The sequence below is a fragment of the Manacus vitellinus genome, unplaced genomic scaffold (genome assembly GCF_001715985.3).
Source record: "Manacus vitellinus isolate BGI_N305 unplaced genomic scaffold, ASM171598v3 scaffold_81_pilon, whole genome shotgun sequence".
NCBI classification, from domain to species: Eukaryota; Metazoa; Chordata; class Aves; order Passeriformes; family Pipridae; genus Manacus; species Manacus vitellinus.
Window position 1 is genome coordinate 1597153 of NW_021940822.1, and position 25814 is coordinate 1622966.

At 44.8% G+C, this 25814-nt stretch overlaps 1 protein-coding gene across 2 annotated transcripts in view; it reads right to left on the reverse strand.

The window, feature by feature from the left end:
* SYNDIG1 (synapse differentiation inducing 1) overlaps positions 1 to 22402 on the reverse strand; it is a 74028-nt gene extending 51626 nt beyond the window's left edge. For both annotated transcript variants that reach the window (XM_018085443.1, XM_018085444.1), the window contains exons 1-2: positions 22282 to 22402; positions 9166 to 9735 (exon numbers count right to left, since the gene is read on the reverse strand). In XM_018085443.1, the coding sequence (XP_017940932.1) occupies positions 9166 to 9645 (480 nt within the window). In that variant the 5' untranslated portion in view covers positions 9646 to 9735; positions 22282 to 22402. The remainder of the gene's footprint in view (positions 1 to 9165; positions 9736 to 22281) is intronic.
* Positions 22403 to 25814: the final 3412 nt, after the last annotated feature.

A 25814-nucleotide genomic window follows, 5' to 3' on the forward strand; every position in this document is an offset into this window, starting at 1 on the left:
TCCCTTCCCTTCCCTTCCCTTCCCTTTCCCTCTCCTCCCCTCCCCTCCAATCTCCTGTCACATCCCTCCTATATATGCATGATTTTCAATGGTGCATATTTCTGAAGCCCTAAAATGCATTGTGTATGGGTGATGTGGGCAGGACATAAACTGGATTTCTGCAGGAACTGTGGATGTGACAAAGGATGAAGAGGAGAACTGAACTTTGTTGGGAAAAGGGATCTGTCCATGCTGGAATGTGTGGGATTTTGTAGCAGCTGGAATTTGGGTATTAGACAATTCAACAGGAAAATTCCACCTCTGTATTCAAGGGGACTGATTCTGATGCTTCCCAAATGACCTGCATAAGAAGTCATCCTTGAACATCATCACAAATGTTGCCACCCCAGAGACTGACAGAATGAAGCTGAGACATCAATAAATTTTAATCTGTGAAATTCAACTAGCTGCTTCTGTTAATAATAATGCTTCCTCAGCAAATGAATTCAGAGAAGAGGATATTTAAGATGGGATACTGAATCATGTAGACACCCCATTCCTGAAAGGACCATGGCTTGAGAGTAGGAATCACCTTGCACAGTGCAAGGCTCTGGACACAGACCTGAATGCAGAGTGTGCACTTTTGGCTGTGTTTCATGAAGCAGCAGCCCCAACAACGACCACTTAGATCAGAGTGTTCAGTCAAGGGCAAGCTGAAAATAAACCTTCTCTACAGTGCACCAGAGGAGAAATGCATGTGATCCACAGAGAGGGAAGGAAAAGAGCGGTACTAAGGGCATGTATATAATGGGTCCAGTTCTTGGGCATTTCCCAAGCATGTAGGAGAAATCAGGAATCAGAAGGTACACGTCAGGTCACAGAAAAACATCTACACAGGAAGAAAGGAGAGAAGCCAACTTCACTTGCAAGACAAATTTAAGATGTAATTTCATCACAGTCTGTAAGGGCCTGCATGAGTAGGTAATTTCTGATCAGAGACAGCTCTGTCATTTGGCAGAAGTGCCAAAGAAACCCTGTGACCGAAAGCATAGCAGATGAAGAGCAGACACATGGTGCAGATTTTTAAGAGCTGGTGTTGAACACTTTTCTGCAGTTGTAATGGATTCTCTATTACACAAAGCCCTTTCTTATATCGAGGCTAGCTACCTCTAAAAGCTATGTGCTCTACCTCAACTGAGACATTATGAGCAAAGAGAGGCTCTGCAGACAACCTGCCAGGGGCTGCCTGTGACATATCAGAGACGACTTGTTGATGGTCACATAATCTCTTCCAGCATTAAAACGCTAAGCACACTGAAGATGTCAGACAACAAGGTCTGCTGCCAGCAAGCTCTGATGGATATTCAGGAAACAATCCTTTTGGGATTAGTCCTTTTTCCTTCAAAGCAACCAATTCAGTAGCATGAACACACTGCATCCAAAACTAATTTTTCATATGGCCCAGTGGGATCTGCCTCAAATCCAGATGGTCCAGTGGGCTGTTTTTGACAAAGACCAACACATGATGCTGCTTTAAGATAATATGTGCTGTTTCCCTCCACACAATGCCCGTCTCAGTAACGTCGTTAAACATGATGCCCTATTCTGACCAGCACACTGCATCCTTTTGCTCTATCGCAAGCAGTCTGAGTTCATCTCCATGCAGCAGATGTCAAAGGCAGCATGCGGGATGGTGACTGTCCCACCAAAGGTGTAGTTTATCACTGCTCTGCCTCAACACACTTGTCACTGAGCAGCATCTCACTGATGATCTCTTACTTAGGAGGTGATGTCTCTAAAGCCTGTTGCCGTCGTGGATTCTTTGTCCTAGCAACATATTATTTATTTTGCTGTTTATTTATTCCTTTTCGACATTTTGAGTTTTGCAGTTGAACTCCTTCAGTTTTAAAAGTATTTAAATGATTCACAATCCACTAACTCTGATCAGCTCCAGCTCCTCATTTCCCCAACTCCCAGTCTTAAACTTGCCTTATCAGTCAAGCAGCCAGCCTTGCAAAATGGGCTCACAGAGGTCTCTCCTTGCTTGGAAAGCTTTTCATATCTAACTTTGCAAAACCAAAACACATCAGGGGCTAAAAAACCTGGATGCAGCTGTCCAAGCCCTTTCTTCCTCCTGTCCCCCTGGATTCTGATCATCTCACTTGTGATGTTTTCTAGACACATACAGCCAGTCTGCCCCTAGCTCCTCAGTAACTTGCATCCAGCTCATTGCCACTGGAAGGGGATTACTGCAGACAGCAATAAACAGATTCACATTAAAACAGGCCAGCTGCCATAGTCCCTAAATCATATCCTTTCTCAGGAATCACAACCATAAAGTAAACATCTCTAATATTTGTATGAGTGATAGGGTTTCCCAACAACCCTTAGAATTCATGGGGAAGTCACGTGCCTACCATCGCACACTTATGGCTGGCAAGTGGGCCAGCAACCACTACAGAGAAGTGATACTCAGCAGTTTCTGCTGTTCGCTGTTGAAATGGGTGAAGCTGCAGTGAATTCAATGCACTTCATTGATGCTGTCCTTCGTGGCATGAGGCATCACTCCTGCTCAGGGAGAGGAAGACCTCCACAGTCTGCAGACGCAGGTTACTGCCAGGGGAACCAGAGTGCCTGGTCCCTGCAGAGCAGATGGTCTCAGGACTGTCTGTTAAGGAAGGTTAGAGAGATACTCCTCTTCACTGAGCCACTTCAGCAGGGAGAAGCTGCTCAAGCTAAGGCAGGTGGGGTGGCCCTTCACAATTGTCCTCTTTTTGCTTCAGGGTTGACACAGCTCCCTTAGTGGTGTAGTCCTCAAAGAAGTGTGCCCCATCTCCACTTTCTGTAAATGACATCACGAAGCTCATACAGAGCTCCTGCCACTTACAGGCTGGATCCCAGAGATCTCACTGCAGAGGGTTAGTCTGAAATTTCAGGCAAGTGATGATGAAAAAGAGAATTACCATGGGCCCTGGCTGCTATTAACAAGATTCATAGGAGGGCACTTGGAGACTGCTGAAGGTGACTTCCCTGACGTGCTCCCTTCACCTAGAGCTGGTTAATAGAGGTTAATATCCCTTGGCAGAGCTCAGTATATCCAGACTTTTTTCCTTTAAAGGAGAAAAATAAATCAAATGCAAATGAAGTGTAACCACTCTTGTCATCTGTTCCTGTGAATGGAATATAATGTAATAATGTTCCTGTGAAGGAACTCAGGGATATAAAGTGTGTCCTGTGGCGTCAGATCACTGAGCAGCATGACAACATATCTGAGTAACCAAAAGAAACTAACACAATCTACAAACTTGAATGGGTCTAAGAGTCAAAACATTTTCAGTATTTTCCTGTGCCCTTACCCCATGTCCCTTCTTTATCCCGCATGTTCTTCTGAGCATGTGCCATGAGACAAAAAACCCAAAAATTATCTTCCTAGATCCACTGCATGTCCCTAGGTGAGCTTGGGCAGGACATTTATTGCCCTATTTTCTTCCATTCCCGGGGCACAGAATGGAAAAAATACTGTTTACTCACTTCACAGGAGTGCAACCATGGCCAGTGAATTAACTCGTGAATACAAGGTGCAAGACCCTGTCTTTGCCCATGCTGCAGAGCTCTCTGGAAGAGGAACCCTATCATACTCAGCTCCCAAGGGGGTGTTCAAATATGTTTTCTGGATACCTACTCCCAGGGAAGGCTGAGGACATAGCAGCACAAGTGTTATCAGCACAATTCAGGATCATCAAGTGCAAGCTAGAAGCATTGACAGAAAGCATGCATGTCATGGGACTTGATGGGCATAAATCTCCTAAGGGCCTTCTTTTCATGTTGCAGAATAAACACGGCCAGGAGGTACTTGGGAATGTTGAGAAGAGGGGTTGGCTGGAACAGGATCCACCTTCTATCTCTACACTTTCATGCTCAGGTCCAAAGGATGAGTTTCACAACAGAATCCAGCAATTTGCAGGGAAACAAAAGAAGAAAGGTATAGCTTGAAAGCACTACATTTCCTTTCTTCTTTTACTGCCCAGAACATTCTACTTATTTTGTTTCCAGAGACTGTTTCGGAAATTGCTGGGAAAAAGAGCAAGAGTTTTAAGAGCGAGAGAGAGCAGATGTATTCTTTTATGTGACACATATGAATAATTTAATTTGTTGCCATGAATAGCTTGGGTTTCTCTAAATAAGCCATCTATCTAGGGGTTAGAAGGGAAACTAGCAGTAATATAGAGTAATATAGGAGTGTAGTATGACAAATTATATTTCTGGATAAAAGATGGCACTGTATTTATACATGAACTCTAAGAGAAGAGTATTTCAGCTTGTAACTCATATTTCACTGTCGCCACATTGGACAAGTCGTCTATCTATTTACTTGTGGCATAAAGAACTCATAAGATATTTATAAGTGATCCAGAGATACCTAAATAGGGAATCATTTGATTTCAGAGATAGGCACCAAAGAGAGCAGTTTAAAGCCCTGACAGAATGTGCAGCCTTCTGCTTTCATGCTTGGTAATTGCTGGAGCAAAGCAGGGCTGTATATGTTAATGAGATCTGCTCCAGAAATGTTTTTCCCTCCTGACAATTATGATTTTCTTAGGCAGACTGAATAACATTACACCAGGACCAGGACCTGAGAAACACTCCTAGTAAAAAAAACTCCAATAAGTAAGTTAAATGTGCCCACATTGTTGCAGCAATGTGTAGGACCCTTAGAATGTCTCCTGCTACATCTCCCAAGTTCTTTGGAGTCCCCAGGCTTGGGGAAGGGAAGAAGGAATCTCCTTCTAGGCAACTTGTCAGTGACATGGTGAGCTGGATACACTCATCCTGAAGAGGGTCACAGGTAACAGAGCAGCAACTCCTGCAACTTATCTGGATCAACTCTTCAAACCAAAACCAAATCACTGTCATTCAAACCAGTTGGGTTTTTCAGAACCTTTCTCTACTGCAAAGTTTTGTGTAAGAGAACAGCAACCTTTCTGGTTATCAAGAGCCCCACTCTCTTCAAAAAACAAAATCCTGGTAGAAATAGTCTGGCTAGCAATAATATTTTCTGCATGTGTCCCTCCTGAAAAGATTGCATGGAGGGAGTCACTACAAAGCGATGAGTTCAATTTTTTGGCATTTCTAAGAAACTAAATATCCATCCTGAAAGACCCTAGGCAGGCACTCCGCTATTAGACAGGCAGTGCCACGGAGATATGGGGGAAAAGAAATGACTCACAACGCCATGGTTGTTCTGTCTTCCAGAAGGCATTTTACTGAGATGTCCAAGTTGGGAATCCACACTGACACATGGAGAACAGGAGGTAGCCCTCAGTTTTCAACAGACAACAGCTCTTCTGCACAAAGCTCCCCTATTTGTTAGAGTTGCCAAAAAGGGGCTGTTTTTACAGTTTTCTCCCAGAAAGAAGTGACAAAGCAAATACGTTACAATAAAAAACCCTTACAAGAACTGAGCCCTAAACTGCTCTTACCCTACGCAGCTCTCATGCCTTGATGAGCTGTGGCATGACAGTCAATGCAGCACGATATGCAGCAACGTCTGCATCCTCAAGAGTAGAATCAAATCCTTTAAGGCTCTCACTGTGGTGAAGCAAATCTTGCACCTCTGCTATATCACGTCTCCCATTGCTCCCCTTCTAACTTCTGCTCTCAGTCCTGGTATTAACCCTTTCCACTCCACTTTGAGTCTGTTAGTAACTTTAAAAAGTATTTGCTTCTTTTCAGCAATTGACGGGGAAAAAATTTTACTAGTGGGACACACTTGTGCTGTGTGATTCAGGTGCTGTTTTTCTCATTTGGACATATAAGCAAATTTTTATGTAGTTAACCATCTGGCATGGTTCACTCCCCTGTTCAGTGTCTGCTGTCCTTAAATACTTTTATTCCATTCCTGGAGTCTCAACACATGAAGTTGGGTCTCTAAAGAACCTCTGTATTAGCCAAGCCCAGGAGGCCCTCATGCATCTGGCCACAATGATACCACATGTGAACCAGAGGAGCACAACACAGCAGTCACCTTTTCTGCTGGTCTTGTGCTGCCAAATGCATCTCTCCTCTCCTACCCATCTTTCTGCATGACCAGTTGCATCTGCAGAATTTGGACCTTCCTGGAATGGAAGTTACTCCTCATGCTGAGATTCCTTGTGCTGAGCGCAGCATGTTGATCATTTGGATTTGGTTCACAGAAAAGTGTGAAAATCACAGTGCTGTACAGGGTTGGCCAAGTAGCACAGTAATGAAGATGTATACTGGGCTCAAAGCAGAGGCTTCTAGCAATGCACGTGGTTTCAGCTAACCAGGTTCCTACCCAAATCTTGCCTTGTTTTCTCCTCCCTTGCTCTATTCTCCTAGTGGAGAAGAAACCTTGATAGAAAGGAAGATGCATGGGTGGTGTGTACTTTGTGAATGTCTTCCTCTTCTCAGCACTTTGTATATGTAGGTCAGGATGGTTGTCCATACACCTCTCTGTTTATTAGAGCAGTAACATCCCAAAGGGTTAAGCGAGGGTGGGAATCCATGATGCCAGATGCAGTACATCCATTTAAGAAGTGACATGTATGATCTCAGAATGCTACAGTCCAGAGAAATAGGTCAGAAAGAAGAAGGAGCCCTGGAAAATGATGCACACACTGTCACAGCATGGTACCAAAATTTGCAAACACTGTCTCCTTTCTCCTCTTAAGATCTGAGACAGGGAAGGAAGTTCTACAGCTGGTTTTTTAAACACGAATGTTCTTTATGAAAAGCTGATCAGGCTCCTACAGCACTACTTTGAAGAGATTGAGGGTTCTATATTGCAAAGACACTTTAAAAATCCCACCAAGACAAGTATTTTTGGTAAAAACATTTTTCCTTATCCTGCTTAATTCCCCAGCCTTTTTTTAGCTTGTTCTCCAACAGCTGGCTAAGGAAGGAAGGTCTTGTTGATTTGGATTGAGAAGAGGGAGACTTTTTTTTACTGCCTAAATGCCAGGCCAGATGTGTCAATCACACCATTAGGCAATTACGTGTGCTGCAGTCACTTGTATTACTACTGCATGAGAGAAACTGGAGCAAAAAGACAGCAACTAGGGATTTTGTTTTGATTAAGAAAATTATACTTCCCACAGTCAATTCTGAAATGCTGTAGAAGGGTGTGATTCGAGCTAACACCTCACATGCCTCAGAGAGAAAACTTTTTGTCTCCCTGTGGAGGCATTGAATACTGCATTACTGGCACACACTGGGAAAAACACTTCTCTCTTCCATAGCCTGCCCCATTACTTTACAGTGAGCAATTAAGGAAGCACAGGAATCCAGAAGAAAACACTGTATTTGGATCTAATGAAGTGTTTCCCTCCCTCAGAAAAATATCTTTTATTTCAGAGACATGGGATTCATTGCAGCTTGAAACCCAAGGACTGCTGATTCTGTGTTCAGTCAGAGACAGAAATGTTATGTGTTTGAGCCAGCGTGAGAGACTGGATTCAAATCTCACTGGATTCTTTACTGGGTCAGAACAAACTGTGTATGTGGGGGGAAGGGGCATGAGAGCAATAATTCTCTATTGTTTAGTAATGTTCTATTGGTCTTTACAATGTAAGTTTCTGTTAAGGTAGTTGCAGAATAAGCAAATTTCTGAATGCTTTAGTTAAAGCAGCGGTAACATGAGTATCCAGGTTTTGGATAAGAGATGCTGAACAAAGGTGCTTTACAACCACCTGTAAATACGCTGCTCAATGGACGAGGTCAAGTAGAGTTCAAGCTTCAAAAGACCACCAGAGACCACTCAGGTTCCACCAGAAGACCCCTAGTGACCAAATAAGGACTTCCAAAGAACTTCTTAGAACTAATTAACATATGTATGAACTTCATAAGAGAAGTAGTGAATATGTAAGATATTTACTGAATATGTAAAACTGTGAGTAAATATTAGCTACGCTGAGTCAAGAAGGGACACACACATGACTAGAGGAGCGATCCTCCTGTGTGTTCAGTGCTGATAGTAAAAGAATGCCTGACCACTAATGCTCACAAATTGAGTCTTAGAGGTTTCTTGTTGTCGATTTACAGTAACAGGCCAGGTTGAAGCCCATATGGCAGGGCCGGACATGGCAACTCCAGCATGGAAGCCGCATGGCAGATCTGTCAATCAAAGGGCCTTCCTGTTAGCCCACCCATACCATCCCCCCTTGAGCCTCTGATTGCCTGCACCACCCCTCACTCTGGCCTGGAGGGCTCCGAGTGGGCAGTGAACCAGACCCTGGGAGGGGTGGCCAGAGTGCTCAGACCATATAAATACAAGGGCACGGAGTCTCCACTTCCTTTTTCTCTCTCTTCTGTGGCTGTCACCATGTGAAGGATTCTCGGCAGTAACTATTTCTCTCTTATTCTAATCTCTTTCTTTACTCCTTCTCTCTTCTTCTTTCTTTTTACTCATGTTTCTTCTCTTAATCTCTTTTCTTTCTTTACTTTTTCCTTAATCTCGTTTGGATAACTTAAAACTGACGGGTTGTATTTTACTAAGCTGGTGTGTGAGTTGGGTGGAATGCTTTATCTTGGTTGTAGTTGCCCTGTGAACCTTTTGCCAAAATGCCTATTTTCTCACCAAATTAAAAGAAATCTCTTGAGAAATCATATATTGCACTTTCTCTTTATGTGATCTCAAGATATTAAAGAACTAAAAGACTTTGCAATTTTGAGCATTAAATATAAGTAATACTCCCAGTAAAGCTTGAAGTTTCAGGACTTGAGTCTTACAGCCAGTATGTAAAACATTCTGCTCTTCTGCTCTATGCCCAGTTCAAGTTAGGTGAAGGGAAGAGAAGATGTTGGCCTGCTGAGTAATACAAGCTCCATGTGGGTGGACAGATGCTCCCAGCCCTGACCTTACACGTTTTTTAAGCACATGGGTCTTCTTCAGTTTCTGACCAGTCCATTCAGAGGCAGGAGGCAAATGCTGATCTCCATTAGGGCCAGTGGGAATTTTGCCATTGGTATCCACAGAGCTGGGACTTTACGCAACAAATAAAGATGAGTGATCATTCACTGTCTGGTTGGAGGAGAAAGTGATAGAGCAGACCCCATGCAGACTAGCTTACAAAGAGCTGATCCCCTGCAGATCAGCTCTTGGAGGCTTAATCTCAAATATGCCCTCCTCCTCCCAGCCTTCCCCACATATCCCAAATGACATCTGACCTCTAGCTCCTGGAAATCCTCTTCTTCCTCAACATCATAGGAGAGGGTGTGAATCTTGATGTCATCTGCTGACAGATCGATGAACTTGCTGTCTGGGTACTCCAGGCTGTCTTTGGTGGGAGAGCGGTCCTCGATGAAGGTAGTTTCACAGCACTCCGAGCTAATGCTCTCACCCCACGAGCGCAGCACATTCTCAGAGTAAAGGATGATGTTGGGCCGGTAGTGAGACTCCACTGTCTGCTGCAGCATGTTGGGGTCCAGGAGCTGATGCACAGGGTCATTCCTGCCGTTCTCCAGGCAGCTTGGAGAGGATAGGCTGCCCACTTGGTGACTCTGGTACTGTGGAGTCGAGTACACAGAGACCAGACCATCTCCACTCTCTGCCATTAAGTTCCTTGTATTAATTAAACCATTCCTTTTCCCAGCTTCAGTGATCTTATTGTGCATTAGCATGCTGTTCTGCTCAACCAAGCCATCCATACTAGGAAGTGTCTGAGGCAGTGGGACAGGTGGCCTTTATTTTGTTGTACCTTAGAGACAGTTCACACTGGGGCAGTGGCTCCCATTTTCCTGATGAAGAAAGGAAACCGACACCAAGGTGAGGACAAAGGCAATGAATAACATATCACGGCACTCAAATCAGCTCATCTTTCATATGATCTCAAGAGGAAATAATGCCCCACATATGTGCACACCCTGACCTAGTTCTTAGTTCTTCCCATATATGCCCACTTGGAGAGCGATAAGAAATGGCAAAAAAGACCAAAAAGAAAAAAACAACCCACAAACTCAAACAAACAAAGAACCCCCCCAAAAATAAAAGAACTGTTTTTTGTTCTCAGAAATCTGCAATTGCAAAGGGCAGGCAGCTGGTGTGTTCAGCTGTCAGTGCCTGCAGCCACCCTTCACCCTTGGCAAGTGCTTCACTACCCTTTGGAAACCCATCCTAAGAAAAATAAGCAGGAAGTGTTCTTAAAAATCAACAAAAAAAGCACCCAGGGAAGGTGAGATCAGATCTGACCCAGAGGAACTAAAAAAAATATCCAGAACTCCTCTGGACAGGGTCTGAAATCCCCTGATTTGCTCTGAGTGCCCTACTTCTTCCAACTCCTCCGAGGCTGTTCAGGGCAACAGACTGAAGGGCTGAGATGGGGCTTGTCAGTGTGACCAACCCCATATAAATGCACCTAGAAAGCCTGAATGCACAGTCACCTGAGGTCCAGGAACTGGTTGCCTCCTTTTGCACAGGAACAAAAGCTCTCACCTGACCACCAGTCTGCCTCTGTATTGTGTGGGCTGCACTAAGGCATGAGAAATCAGAGGAACAGATCAGAAGGCTAAAAAATACCTTTTTTCTAGGCCAAACACTTTCTCACCAGGATGCTAGTTTTTGCTAGTTTTCCTCAGATGTAGCCAAAGGAAAATGCTTTTTGAAATACAGATATATCTGCCACAGCAACAGTAAGTTCAGGGGTTTGTTTCTGTGCCTGACCACAGAAACAACAGAAATGCTCCTGGCTTCAAAGAGCTTCATACTAGATCCTCTAAGGCCAAATTAGTAAAGTAGGATTACCTATCCCCAGTGTGCTGTCTGGAGGAAACCAAGAATGACACATACAAACACACATACCTATGTATTATTTTTACTTGATGCATTCTCTCTATTTCCCTTTTATATCAGACAGCCTCTAACAGAGAAATGTCTAGGAAAAGCTTAATTTTATTTTCTCTAAATAACTCCTGACTTCAAATATCTACAATCTCCCTTTTGGATGCAAGAGATATTTAAACATTCAAAGAGCTGGTCTTCTGTTCTAACACTACCAATGAAGCAAGAAACATGTTTAACATACAAGAGAGCTCAACTCAGTATGCTCACATGTTTACACTCGCAGCGTTTGGTTTAACATGCAGAAAACCCATTTTATTGTGTTGTGAAATAGTTAGTGCTTCTCCTAAGTGAACCACCAAGAAGGCTACACAAGAGAAAATACACCATGGTGGGATCTTGTGGAATTTACACTACACGTCTCAGCCTGAAACCTGGGGAACCTGTGAGCAAAATTAAACCAATTTGCAGATGAGCTTGGAAGCTTGGTTTCACCAAAGGATTAGTCCAAAACCCCTCAATTCATTTGCATCAGATAAAACTGAGAGCAGGTGCCCTGCCTCTCCAAAGAAAACTCATTTCCATATGCAACCATGCTTGTGCTAAATGAATATAGGACCATGCCCTCCTCCTACTCCCAGTGGGGTAGCATCAGCCCATGTCAGCACAGAAGTACTGGTGTGAGGTGGAGCTGCTTTTGGAAGAAGTAAGTGAAATTCAGCAGACAAGAGTGGGTGGGGAGGCCAATGTGCCGACATCGGCCTTAGGACTGGTTCTTGCAGAACAAGAACCTTCCATCCACTGCTCCCCACTGAGTGCTGGCAACTGGTATGATCTCCTGTGGGCTGTTTCAGAGATTATGTGGGACCAGCCACAACCTCAGTTGGGGAACACTTGCTGCTTTACCCAGCTAGGTATATAATCCAGGTACCAGGATCATTCTGCTGTGCCTCCCATAGCTTGCCCACAAACTTTCCACTTCTTCCTCCAACCTCTCCCAAAAAGCCAAAATGAAAGTACATCACCACTGCCAGAAGCTGAGAAAAAGTCCACAGCTAAAGAGTAAGTTCTCAGATTTTGCTCAGTTCCCCCGAGCTGGGTTTGGAAGATGTAAAAGACTTCCTGATGTGCGACATCAACAACCAACTCTGCTGAACCCAGAGAGACTTCACCCAAAACTGCAAACCATCTCACAGGCATTCTTAGCTCTGCCATTTGTCCAAGCAAACTGAAACGGTTAGCAGGAGTATGCCACAGATGCAGTAGAAATTGGAAAAAGATGCACAAATCAACAAGTCCCCTTCCACAAAAATGTATGAAGAGGTCAACAGTTTGCCAATGCATCAATGGCTGCAGCAAAGCCTGGGCCATAGGGGACAATGCTTTAGTATGCCAAAGTGACCTTTTGCCCTTCCAAGTAAACTACAGGGAATTTCATAAGGCAATGCAACTAACTCACACTGGGAAAATTAGGAATTCATGCATTAGTGATAGCTAAAGGTTTCACTGCTAACAGTGGAAGTAAAAAGACCTCCATGCTATTTTAGTCTTACCAATACGCAGCAAATCCAGGAGCACTTCAGAATGTTACTGGGATGTCGGTGTCACTGTCACAGGACTGCCCCATACCATCCCTTGCTCTTTAATGATCATCAGCTTATATGATGCAGGAGCCAAGTCCCCCGTTAAAAGGAGGCTCAAGACTCAACATTGTTACAAAGGTGATTTTGCTCCAAAGCATTTGGAGTTACTACAGACAAGACTCTGAAGAAGACCTAAACCAGGACTGCTCATGACACTCTATGGATATCTCTATCATCCCAAGAAACTGAGAACCACTACGTTACAGGCTTATACATCCTCCCTAATCACCCACACCAGCAAAGTGTCAGCAAACCATCTCATAGCCTGGCTTCAACCTGTGCCCTCTCCAGACAACACCTATGCTGCAGTAAATAAGTTCCATGCCTAATCTGAGAAGCCCAAAGAGGAAAACTACCCTGTTTTGGCAGGTAAGAGAATTGAGCAGCATGAACACAATTGGTGTGGGAACATTCAGCCTATGGACAACAGAATGTATCCTGGCATCCTTCACTTTACTAGACAGGATAGCGTTCCTCAGTCCTACCATGGATCTATCTGCCAGCTGCTTACCTGCTGTGCATTTAAACCAGTCTTGTAAACTAATCTTGCAGATTCTAAGTGACACCTTCCCCTAGGGATGGGGGAGAAGGAGAAGAAAATACCCAAAATTAAGCAAGGACAAGACAGGGAGATCCTTCCCCCACAGAGCTCATCCAATAATAGGGATAATGCATTGCTCAATACATCTTCCTCAGAGTCCCACATAGCAATGCAGCTAGCATGCCTCAGGGAAGGTCAGCAGAGAGATACATATGGCAGCATGCAATCAAGCAGAGTTATTTAATCCTAGAGCCATTTCAACCCGTAACTGGCTGGCTACTTCAGCTGAGCCTGACTCAATGTTCTCAGCCCCGCAAATGTACTGCTTAACAGTAAGAGGCTGATAAGTCTCTTATGCCTTTTGCTTATACTACCTTAACAGGGGGGAAAAAAAGGAAATAATAATTAATGATAACAATAATAATAGCAGTAATAATGAGGCATTGATTTTTCTTTTCTGGGTGAAATTCCTGAGTGGCTGGCCATTAGTTTTAAATCAATAGCATCTTGATTTCCAGTGCATTTTGATGCATAGCGGAAACAAGGTCAATTGCTGTCTAGGGAAACTAAAAAACAGTTGAGGTACTGAGAAATTATTCATCAATGAAAAGGCAGGATTAAGAGTATTGTCAGTCTGTGAGACACTGGATTATTATATTAATTACTGGCCTGGACCAACTCAAGTGTGTGCATGGGGGGGAGGGGACAGGTCAAATTTCATGAAGGTGAAGTGGTGCCCTGGTCCACATCCCAGCCCCTTGAAGCCTCCTTTGCCACCCCCAGAGCAACTGTCAGTCACTGGCACACTTGGGAGCATTGTCCTACACCCTGTCCTGGAGCCCCAGTCTAGCCCCCATTTCACCTCAGGTGCAGACACCTGAGCATGTTTCTTGGGAGAAATTAACTGCAGATATGCAAGGTGCACAGGTCCAGTGGGCTCAGTCTCCCTTTGGAGTAATGATACCCCTATAAAATACAAGAGAGACCTCAGCTTAATACTAACCTTCACATGAGTGAAGCAGGTGAAATGAGTCCCTCAGGTTCAGCTGGAGGTGTGACACATGGTCATGAGTGATGCTTAGGGGCAAAAGACAGCAAGTGCTTCTGCAATGGCCCAGAGCCTGTGTCCTGCCTGCAGGGACTCTTTGGACATGGATTCAGTCACTACACTTTCACTAAGGGCTTTCTTTGACGTGACCTGGGCCAGGCTCACATGCCTGTGACTCACAGGCAGGTCCTAAAATTAAGATTGCTCCAATTTCCAGGTTAACTGCAGCCCAGAATCCCCAGATGGCAGTGTGCCTGAGCAGATAACCTCTAACAGACCACCTGAGGAAACTGGAGGATGCCTTCTCTGCAGGGCTCCAATACTCAGAAAAAAGCCACTCTCATTACCTAGGACTGCAGTGAGGTTTCGGAATGATGCTGACAAGAAAATGAAACTCACCAGAGCCCTCTCAATAAGAGAGTTGTTCAGTCTGCTCCAAGGTGCAGAGTTAATTTAACTGGTTTTATACAGGTTTCATCTGTCTGCACAGTTTCAATTTGTCCCAGAAATCAGTCACTGGTACTGAGGCTAACCAAAATAATTCTGCATTTTCAGACTTGAGGCTGAAATCAGAAGGGAAAACCAAGTTCCAACAGATAGTACATCAACCTTCAATCTAATGTTTACCTTGGGGATTAGAAATTTTTACCCAGGTCTCTAGTACTAAAAGTGAATCCAATAATTATTGTAAACTCTTTTCAATTTCTTGTGCTTCTTTCCCCCCCTTTTTTTATTTTAATAAGAAACGGCGACCAGTGCCAAGATATTTAGTCTGCAATGCTGTGGTTTATTAAGCTATCACTTGTGTTACAGCAGAGCCCAGCTACAGTAGCTGCAATGAGAGCTATGCTCTGCTGGGTGTTCTGCAGCCTCCTGCTCTGATGACAGTGGCTGACAAACTAATTAAGCAAAGGGTGTGAGACAGAGAAATGCCAGCAGTAGAGAGCACAAGGGGAGAACAGCTAAATGCTGTGCCCCAGGTTCTGGCAGACAAGGAGCAGAAGCCAGCTCTGTTACTGCCCACCATCCCAAAACTCCTTTGTTCTCCTGTGACCTGGCAGGATGCTATTTTCCTCCTCTTTCCATGGGACTTTACACAGCTCAAGCACAGCCTAAGGGTGTTTCAGCCTTCTGGAGATCCTTTTTACGTACCCAAAGTTCCTGTGTGAACAAGCAATTCAGGAACTCTGAATTCAGAAACCTTGAATTCTGAACAAGCAACTCAGTTGAAATACTAGGCTATGGCTGACAAGTCCCAGCCATCTTGTCATAACAGATCAGAAAGACACTCATCCAGCCAGACCAGGCATTACCAGCCCAACAGCCTGGTTTATTGGCAGGAGATGAAGGCAAGTCATGGTGATGCTGAAGGCAGAGTTCCTATCTGCTGTCAAGGCTTACGGATGTACCTGCTGCCATTTCCTGCAGATCATCAGCCAGGAGAAAAACGCCATATGCTTCTGCATGGGGGTCTTGGATATCAGGGGAAATCTTTTCCCCATGAAGACAGTCAAGGATGGGAAAAGGCTGCCCAGGGAGGCTCTGCAGTCTCCATCCTTGGAGATTTCCAAGATCCACTGAGCAACATGGTGTGACCCCATTGCTGATCCTGCTTTGCGCATGAAATAGAACTAGAGACCTCCTGAGGTTCCTTCAACTCAATTATCCTATGATACAAATCCCTCTGATCCTTACAGATTCCCACCTGTCGCCCATGCTCCCAAAAAGACATTCACTGCTCCCACGTCCCTCTGCTAATCCCTCAGTGATTCTAAATCTAACACTGCATGGCAAGAAGTGGCAATAACGACCCTTCACAGGGCTGTGCCACCACCAGAAACTAATTCAGCCTCATGACTATCAGATTCAACAAAATGCCCTTGGGTTTGATGCTGGTTCTCCCACTGCCAGGACAGAGAAAGAAGAGGGGAGAAAGCTTTCTTGAGGAGCAGGCAAGTCAAATGGTGAGTGCTGCAGCCTGAAAAAAAACACATCAAGAGAGGTCTGGGGGTTGCAGATTTCCTGGCACAAGCTCTCATGTAAGAGGGAGTTTTTAATACCCAATGCAATAGGCTTCAGCAGGGTTTGAGGTATTTCAGACATTTGGAAACTGCAACAACAAACATGGACCTTTGCATGAGAGAAATCACAGGCAATAAATGGATCTGGAGAGCTGATTACAAAGTGAAATATTTAACAAAATGAAGGAAAAAATATTTCCCACTTGTATTTGTCTTCTTTGATTTAGCTGGGCTCATTAAACTAGGTTTTGTTTTAAGGGAACACTATATTTCAGCAGCTGAAATTCCTTTTGCCCTATTAAGTAAACTACAGGGAATTTCATAAGGCAATGCAACTAACTCGCACTGGGAAAATTAAGAATTCATGCATTAGTGATAGCCAAAGGTTTCATTGCTAACAGTGGAAGTAAAAAGACCTCCATGCTATTTCAGTATTACCAATATGCAGCAAATCCTCTGTGAAATGTGGGCCTGTCCTTCCCTGAAGAGGAGGAACTTGGAGTACAGTGAAACACCCAAGGTCATGTTGAACAGAGTAGCAGAACTGGAAATAAAATCCAGGTCTCTTGATTGTCTGTCCAGAGATATATTTAAATGTGGAAACAATTACCATATGCGTATTAGATCTGCCTGAATAATTGATTGCTTAATTCAGTAGCTTAACCAAAGAACAGAGTGGGGGAGAAAAGAGGAATTACCTTGCATTGACCTAAAACATAAAATGTTATCCCTGCAACAAAATATTTCCTTTTGAGCAGATGGAAGCATCTTGTCTGAGCCAAAATGTAATGTTTTATTTATTTTTATTTGAACAAACTGGTTTTTAATTCAAGTTATCTCTAATTAAAAAAAAAAAGACATTCAGGCTTTTCTAGCAATCTTCCTTCCTGACTTAATTTTGTCAGCCTTGACTCTTTGTGGAGTTCAGTCTGAATTCACAACTTTCTTCATTCAATGACAAAACTGCACTTTCCAGATAATGAATAACTGACCTGACTAACAGCACCTTGCTCTGATGTAAACAACCCTGCCTATTGTGGAAGGCACAGTGTAAAAACACCATGACACCTGTACAACTTATGGCAATTACTTTGTGAAGTGAAAGCAGTCAAAAAATCAGGCTCTGTGCATTTTTAAGCACGGTTCTCTTGTGTCTTCTCCTTCTGTCCTGACTGCAAGTATGTACCCTCGCCTCTGAGACTGGCTATCTAGTAGCACACAGAGCAAAGGATGCCACCACACCAGTTTGGATCACTGCATTCAGAGGCTCCCCAATACTGCAAAAGGGGATCACTTGACAACCCCAAATGTATCCAGCCTCACCTGTGAGCTCCCCTCATCCATTTCGAACAGGGGAGATTGAGTCATGAGGAGAGATTCTTGCTTTAAGACATATTTCTCCTAATAGAAGGCTAAGCTGACATTTCTTCTCCCTCCCTCCATCCAAAAAGCTTTTCAATAAAACTCTGTGATTATGCCCAGTGCTATAAAACTAACCTTCACAATATAATAAATAGACGCATAGTGAAATACCCTTCAGCACTGTGGTCAGGCTGAAGGCTGCCAACCTGAAGAGCAGAAAATTGTGCTGTCTTTCACTTTCAAAGCAAGTGAATATAGCTGTTTTCTGGGGTGTATAATTGTATCCTAATTGTTCAGAGGGCCCTCATTGAGAAAAGCTTCTGAAATGAGTACCACGACTCTCCTGCATGGAGTGAAAAGCACTCATAGCCTCTGCCCAAGAGCTGCTCTGGCTTTTGGGAAAAGCTTGACTCAGACACACACTTATCATGCCACGTTTTGGGCCAGAACAATCGATCTTATGGATTTAACCATGACCCATGTTTTGCAGAGTGAAGACTGATGCACAGTTGAACTGTGTGTTCCATTGAGTGTTTACGTGATGGACAAGCTTCATGCTTAGGCGAAAAGATGCAGTCTCAGTCCTCTTGGTCTCTATGCACAGTCTGGATAGTTTCTGAGGGTGAATCTAAATTTAAATGTCTGGGAAAGGCTAAGTTATCACCAAAACCCTCTGCCTAATTTTAGTGGTGACTTGTGTTGCAACAGAATTTAAATTCTTCAGCTTAGAAGAAGCTACCTGATGCTCTGCCCTGTAGAAAGCCACAGCAAGGCAAAGTCCCTGCTGCACAAAGTAGAGCTTCTAAAAGAATCACAAGAGTCTCTCCCAGGAATACCAACATCACAGTATCACCTGGCCCTCTTGATCTGCCTGTTGGCTGACTCCAGTGCCTCCCCTTTGACCTAAAATCCCTGTTTAACTGTGTTTGTGACCAGGCTGGCCCACACACAGGAACATCCAAATGTGGATCCGGGACTGACCCTACTAACTCACATAAGTCTCATTCCTGATGGGCAGCCAAGCCCCCAGAGTACCTGATTCTTGCATGCACCTTGCTTATCTGGCTCTGCTTGCATTCCCACATTGCATGCAGGAAGCAAAGAAGTACAAGATACCTGCCTTGCACTTCTGCATGTAACCTACCAATGCTGTGCTCTAGGCTGGGACTTTAGATATTCCTGAAGCATGAATGATAACTAAAGAGATGACAGAACAGGAAGACAGCCTGGTGGTGCAGACTTGGTGCAAAATGAAGGTGTCTGTACTTCCTGCCCCAAACAAAGCACCCTAGGGTTGTAAGTCACTTTGCTTGAAAAATGCTTCTGTGATACTGTAAAATTGCGAGTGCCAGTTCATCAGGGCAAGGATGATTAAATAAAGCAGCCACTCCTGGGGCAACAAAATCAGCTGTGCTTCATCAGGCTCTAGAAGAACTGCAGAGCTAGGAATATGCTGTGGGACAAAACCTTTACAGAATAAGTGATTTAGCCATAGCGAGACTGGTAGCTGGAGGCAGACAGGGCAGGCAGGAAAACACTGAGTAGTAGCATCAGTGGGCATAAAAGTGACCTTTACAGACCTTTCTTAATCCTGTACTCACCCCTCCCTGCGGAAACCAGAAGGGATATGAATAAGGGGGTGCATTAGACTCAGGGCATTGCCAGAACAAGACAAAAAATCCTATCACCTCTTGCCTCTGGGAGGAGAAGGAACATAGGACCCTGGAGATTTTTATATGGGAGGCACAGACATTAGTCTGGCAGAATATCCACAACACCAACATTGTCTCCATGATCTTGCAAGCTACATGGAGTTGGAAGAAGAAAGATTGTTTTGTTGCAAAGAGCACAAGAATGGGGGCTGGAAGGTAGGTGGGTGGGTGGGTGATGCGGGGACACCACGTGCTGGGAGAGGACTGGATAAGACAATGCATGTAGCAGGGAGCTGCTGTGGGGTATGTCCTCAAGAAGCACATCAGTCTTGTAGGGCCTGACACCAGGCTGGATGTCTCAAGGAATCTGGGAAAGTCAAGTCCCTCCTAAAGGAGCTGAACTCTTTGATTATGCCCCACCTCTGGCAGTTTTCAATGTCAGATTGGATGTGGCCCTGAGCAACCTGATCGAGTGGAAGGTGTCCCCACCCATGGCAGGGGGCTTGGAAATAGATGATCTTAAGGTCCCTTCCAATCCAATGACATCTATGATTGTCTTCCAAGGAAATTATCCATTTGCAAACAGCACTTCAAATCTCTTAGTTCTTTCTGGGGATTTTTAACGAGTCTAATCACTCAGTCAAAGCACATAAATTCCTGTTAGAATTATGCCAACTTGATGTGAACAGTCAGTTCAATCTTCTTGTGCCCCAGTGAACTAAAGAGCATAAGGACAAAAATACTTTACAGCATGGATTTGGATGGTTGGTAAATGAGGGAACTTTACACATTAAGGTTTTATATAGATACACACACACAGATAAACTTCTATAGGGATGCCATATATAAAACTGGGAGTGCTAAAGGCATGCATGGACTCACACCTCTCATGTACTGCACCACTACTTCAAAACATCTTTGCTAGTCCCATGAAAATAACCAGTTTGTCACTCTTTTCACTTTATGATACCAAATACAAAGCACAAAATCTTTTGATTCTTAGTTGCTACAGGTTAGACTAGCTCCACCTAAATCCTCAAGGTCACAGGCATTTACATGTGAAGAGGAGAATTTTGCTGTGATCCCATTACTCAAAAGTAGTTTCCAACTTTTACTAGAGAAAGAATATTGAGAAACAATTGATTTGATAGCCAGAGGATATATATTCAGACATGAACAGCTATGCTCACACACTTAAGACACTATTCACATTTGTCAAAGCAAAGCCACTGAACAAACAGAGTATTTTCCTCCTGTACACACCTCTGCAGTTCTTTTCCATTTGCACCATACAAACAATAACCTGTAAAAATTCATCTTCAAAGTGAAGAAAACGAAATTTGGAAATCCCAATATGCAGTCTGCAATCTTAATAACCACACAGGCAGTATTAAAAAACTCTCCTGGAAGCAATAACAGCTGGCTGCAGATACAAATTTACACTAGAGAGAAAGATAAAAAACCTTATCCAACTATGTTGCACCTTTTCTCTAATACTATCCTCAGAAGCAAAAGCATTTTAAATCCTGAGAGCAGCCTTCATCAAGTTAAATGTGTTGTGGTGGTGCCTGTATACACTACATACTTTATTACATCTTCATTTGTACAAGGAAGAACCTTCCCGTGCATGTGAGATTTATTCCAGAGCATACAGCACCAGTGGTGTGAGATGTCTGCTTGCCCACTTAATAAAAGGAGACTTCATTTAATTCCTACAAATGCATTTATCCTACATGCACTCTGGCATGACCTGTAGTTACCAAACTGCTAATAAAATGTCAGCTTATCCTGTAAAATCAGAAATGCCTTATTCTTAGGAGTGAGGTAATTTTAAATTAATATGGAGCATCTATATGCAGCTCCTTTGAAGATGATAGCTCATTAACTATAATTAAGAGTAAATAATTTAAATGCATGAATGTAAAAAAGTGCATTCTCTGTTCTGACTGCGTTTTATAATACAAAAAAATCCCCCTGTAAGTATCAGTTAATGCATCATCTTGAGTTTAAGAATATCAAAGCACCTTTTAATTTTTGTTAATGCTCTGTTTACGCTGGAGTAATGTCTAATTAATTGTAATTGGAATATTTAATCTCCCTGGAAAGTTCAGATTTTTTTATCTTCTTTCTCTTTCATTACACACTGAGACTACAGTCTCCCTCCAGTGATTTTGAATGCGCAGTTCAACAGATTGCTCTCCGAAGCAACTCCTGCGACTAGGTAGCTCCATGTTCTTAGCGGGGGTCAAACCCCATCACCATTGCCAGTCCCATACAGACCCTTGCACCTCTTCTCTTGCAGCTCACTCTTGATCAGCAAGCACTACCAGTCCTTTTCCAGGAAGGCTTGCACTCTGAATTGCCAGTTCCAGAAAGATTTCAATGCATTTACCAGGCTCTTCCTACTGAAGGGCTGACCCCCTTGCGGGATGCTTTAGTGATACCCGATCCAGAAGGATGGTGCAGGCATGAGGGACTTACCCAAGGTCAACCCCTCTCTGCCACCGAATAGCAGGGACCACTGCTGTCTCCTTGCCTCAACCATCCCTCTCTCTCCAACTTATCTATCACTGCTCGCAAAGTAGAGAATGGGAAGGAAAAGAAATTCAGTCTGGCGCCTCTGGAGCAGGATCGTGAGGGAACCGGTCAGCTGTGGCTGCCAAGAGCCCAGCATCTCTGCCGCCTGCCCCCCGGCTCTACGCCGCAGCCCGCACGGGGCCGCGCACCCCCGCATCTCCCCCTTCCTGGGCCAGACACTGCCCTGGGCTGGCAGGGTGTCCGGGAGCTGGGAGGGAAAGATGCTCTGCCACAGTGCGCTGTAGGGGATTCCTCATGGGGAAGAGGAGGGACGGGAAAAGGAGGACCCCACGCACACTCTCCTATCCAGTGCTCCCAACCCACACCTCGCCATGGCACTGGAAAAGCCTTGTCCCTCCCCAGTACCCCAGCGGGCAGGGCAGATTATGCTAATTTCGACTCTCACCGGAGCATCGGAGAAGCTCCTCTGCGGGCGGTGCCCCGCCGCCCGGTGAGGGAAGGCTCTCTCCAGTCCCGCGCGCTCCCCGGGGCTCCGCCGGCGACTCTGCCGCGGCGGCTGCGGGCGCCGCGGTGCTCCGCCTCTGCTCCGTGCCCGGCGGCGCCGCTCCGGAGTATGCGGCGCGGGGAGGGGGAGGGGGTTTAGTGTTTCCCTTCCCGGAGGGAATAGGACAGGATGGGATGGGATGAGGGGTGGTCACTCACCTCCCTGCAAGGTGACCCGCAGCGCGGTCTTCCTACTGTGGGCTGCCGGAGAGGCGTTGTAGCTCCGGGCCGGCGGTGGCTCATAGCCCGGCCGCGCCGCCCGCCGGCATCCTGGCTGCGGGGGCGGCGGCGACAGGGGGTGGCGGGGGAGCGGGACCGGCACCGCGACCGGCACCTGGACCGGCACCGGGAAAGGGCGGTCGGCCGGCGGGGCTGCGCTGCCTGCACCGACTAGCTGTACTGTGCGCTCAACTCGCGGGGAAGAGGAGGAGGAGCAGGAGGAGGCGGAGGAGGGAGGGAGAAGGAGAGAGGCAGGAGAACCAGCCCTGCGTGGCAGCGCGTCCAACTTTCCTTATGCAGCAGGAACAGCCTCCATACCCTGGTGTGTAGCCCCCATCTCGGGGGAGTATGGCAAAACCCGCCCCTCTCTGCCCCCTTCCCCCCATCCTTCGTCCTCCTCCCTGGGCCTTCCTCCTAGACAGGGATCTCTTTTGTTTCCCACCCACCGGAGCTCAATGACCCTACAGAGGCATCGAGTCCGCTCGCCCCAGCTTGGCTGACCCTACACCTTGCCCTGCCGCAGAGAGCCCCCGGTACTGCTCCCACACAGGCACCTGCCAGCATGGAGCTGGGCACAGCTCCCCAAGGCGACGCGGACGCTCTAGCAGGTCTGAAGAACTTTATTTTACTTGTGGTTTATATTTTAGCGTAGTGACGAGCACACCAGGCTGCGGCATTGAGGGGTGTTCCCAGCTTTCCTAATAACTGTGCATAATATGCGTAAGCAGTGTTCATTCGTTCCTCTTTCCATCCCTAACAGGCCTGATAGCCAAGTCATTTGCCTAAAAGCTTCTCTGTCTCCACTTCTTTCTAGATGCGTAAACATCCATTGCTCAAAGTGTTGTTAGGAGATCACATGCCCCTTTTAGATCACTGCTTTCCTTTGCCACGGCAGGGAGACAAGAAGATGTACAACCCTGGTGCATTTTGGTTGCCTCCACTTCTCTCCCAGGGTTAAAGCTGTTTTCTCTCCCTACTTGCCTATTATTTGTTATTCATAGTCCCAAAATAAGCCATGCCAAATCTTTGCTGAAGGAGAATGTTCAAGATTTAAAATACACATTAACTAACTTGAGTCCATCATAGGGATTTTAAGCAGAAAATCCCTCCAGCCTCTGCTCTTCCACAACATTTCAATTCTCTTCCAAAATCTCACTTGTTTTCAGTATATCCCAGTGGTATTTACAGAACATTTTTCTCTCCGTCTAAATATCTGGTTCCTTGTTCATTGCTGACTTGCTCCAGACTGCAGAGAAAATGGTTTCTTCCTTAATGTAATAGGCACTGGGACAGAATGTATATGTAATCAGCAGAAAAAAATAGCCCCAAATTATGGTCACCCTTATTCTCTAAAGTATTTTTCACCTTTCCTTTGTTGAGAATAGAAGCCTTTAAATCACACTCATTATGGCTTTACCAAGTAAGACTTTTAGGAAAAAGACTATCTTTCCATTCTCCTTGTACAGGAACATAACTGTAGGGGGGCTGGCTTGCAAACAAAGGACTTTGAGATGCTACAGGGCAAATTTATCAGGCATTACTACTGCTGAATGGAGATATCAGCTTGCTTGGATGGACAGCAAAATACTGGTTTTTATTCCTGGTGAAATACAATTTCTTAGTGACCAAATGCATTTGTGAAATAGGAGGAAAGCCAAAAAGATTTGTTAGAATTCTTTTCTTGGAAGAAAAAAATGGCATTTATAATGGAGTGGGGAAGGGATTTCTGGGTCATCAAGTCAAATTGTCTTGCTTCCAGGCAGCCACATCCTGTGAGCTTGTTTGTTTCCTTTTGACACTTCCAAAATGTGGGGGCTTTCTATGTTGTTATCAATATGAGGTTCAGTGACATCAGGGAAGTAATAATTTTCCCTAACACTGTTCCTCCATGTTTCCCATTTTCCCTGCACCAAACTAAGCCCATTCGTCTGGGAAGACCATGGAACTTTGTGTCCATGAGGAAATCAGGCCTCATTTAATTTAGTTAAATTTTGAAGCAGAACCAAGAAAATCTAAGTAGTGAAACAATTACAATCCAACAACCACAGTGGGTGTAACTGTTGCTATTGACTAGGGCATACTTTGCCTTTTTTTCTTGTCAACCTTTTCTCTTGCCTAAAAACATACAAGAGCTTACCAATACTCTAACTGGAGTTAATTATGACACTTCCCTATTGCACTAAGATTGACATAAATTGGCCTATTCCTGATGCTGGAAGGCTAATGACTATGCCTTATTTGATTTTGATATTTGCAGCTCACTGGTACAATTTGATTGTTGGAGAAAGTTTTTCAAAGAGCAGTAGAAAGGGGCTTGTGGTGCAGTGAACTGCAGCAGACTAGTTTGCAATTTGGAAGTTTCTCTTCAAGTCTAGCAGCATCACTGAGAGTCCTCTTCAGCACCAGGCTGTGCAGTGCATCCTTAATGCATTGTGCCAGCACATTTCACAGCTTCTTGGCAAGAGCTGTGGGTGGGAAGAAATCGTGGAGGTTCATGCTATGTGTTAAAGGCACTTTTCTCCAGAGCTGATGCAGATGCACCTCAGTAGGAAAGCTTCTGCGTAGACAAAAGCACAAAGCATCACACTGATGGAGAGCAGCATGAAGAGATGTTTGAAAAGGGCAAGGCAGGGGAAGAAAAAAGTCCACATCCTTTAGGTCTGATGGCTCTTGGAAGCTCATTGCAGCTGTTTGCCATTCTAAGTGTATGTCAGCAACCTGCTAGGACAAACTACATAGCAGTCAAGGACCCCTTCTTGCTTTGGTAGCAGGGATCTGAGTAATTGCTCCCCAGGGCCTCTGAACAAGGCTCAGGTGCGACCTGAGCTCCTGAGAAGCTACTCTTCAAATACTTGGTGAATAATAATAAGAATAATCATTGCAAAGAGAAAAACTGAAAGGCAAGGCTGCCCAGGGCAGAAGAAGAAGAAATGAAAGGGATGCAGGGCAGCCCATGTTGGCTTGGGAACCTCCATGGATCCTGTACTCTCCTGCTCTCAGTGAGGAGCTAGGGATTTGGGAGACATCAAGACAGGATGTAAAGAAGAAATGCCACCTGGAAGCAGAAATTACAAGAGAAGTACAAACAGCTTTTCTTACAACATGGGGATTTGCAGAACTCAGGGAAGGGATGAGACTTTGCCGACATATTTCATTATAGCTCCAGGGAAATAATTTCACCACTAATTGTTCTGACCAGGGCTTTTACAAAGACTAATCGTGACCAAACAATTGGCCGCTGACTTCAGTGGAAGCACCCTAAGGAACAACACCTTGGCTGAGGAGTCACACAGTCCTGATCACCTTCCTTCTCTTTTCTCCACTGGGTACTTTGCATCACTGTCAACAGTCCATCTGTGAGAGCCCTTGGAGTGAGAACTGCTCTAAAAGCTTCCTGGCCAAAACCGCATGGGAACCATCACAGAATGGGAGCAGGAGAGAGTCATGATCTGGAAACCACACATCCAGTGCTT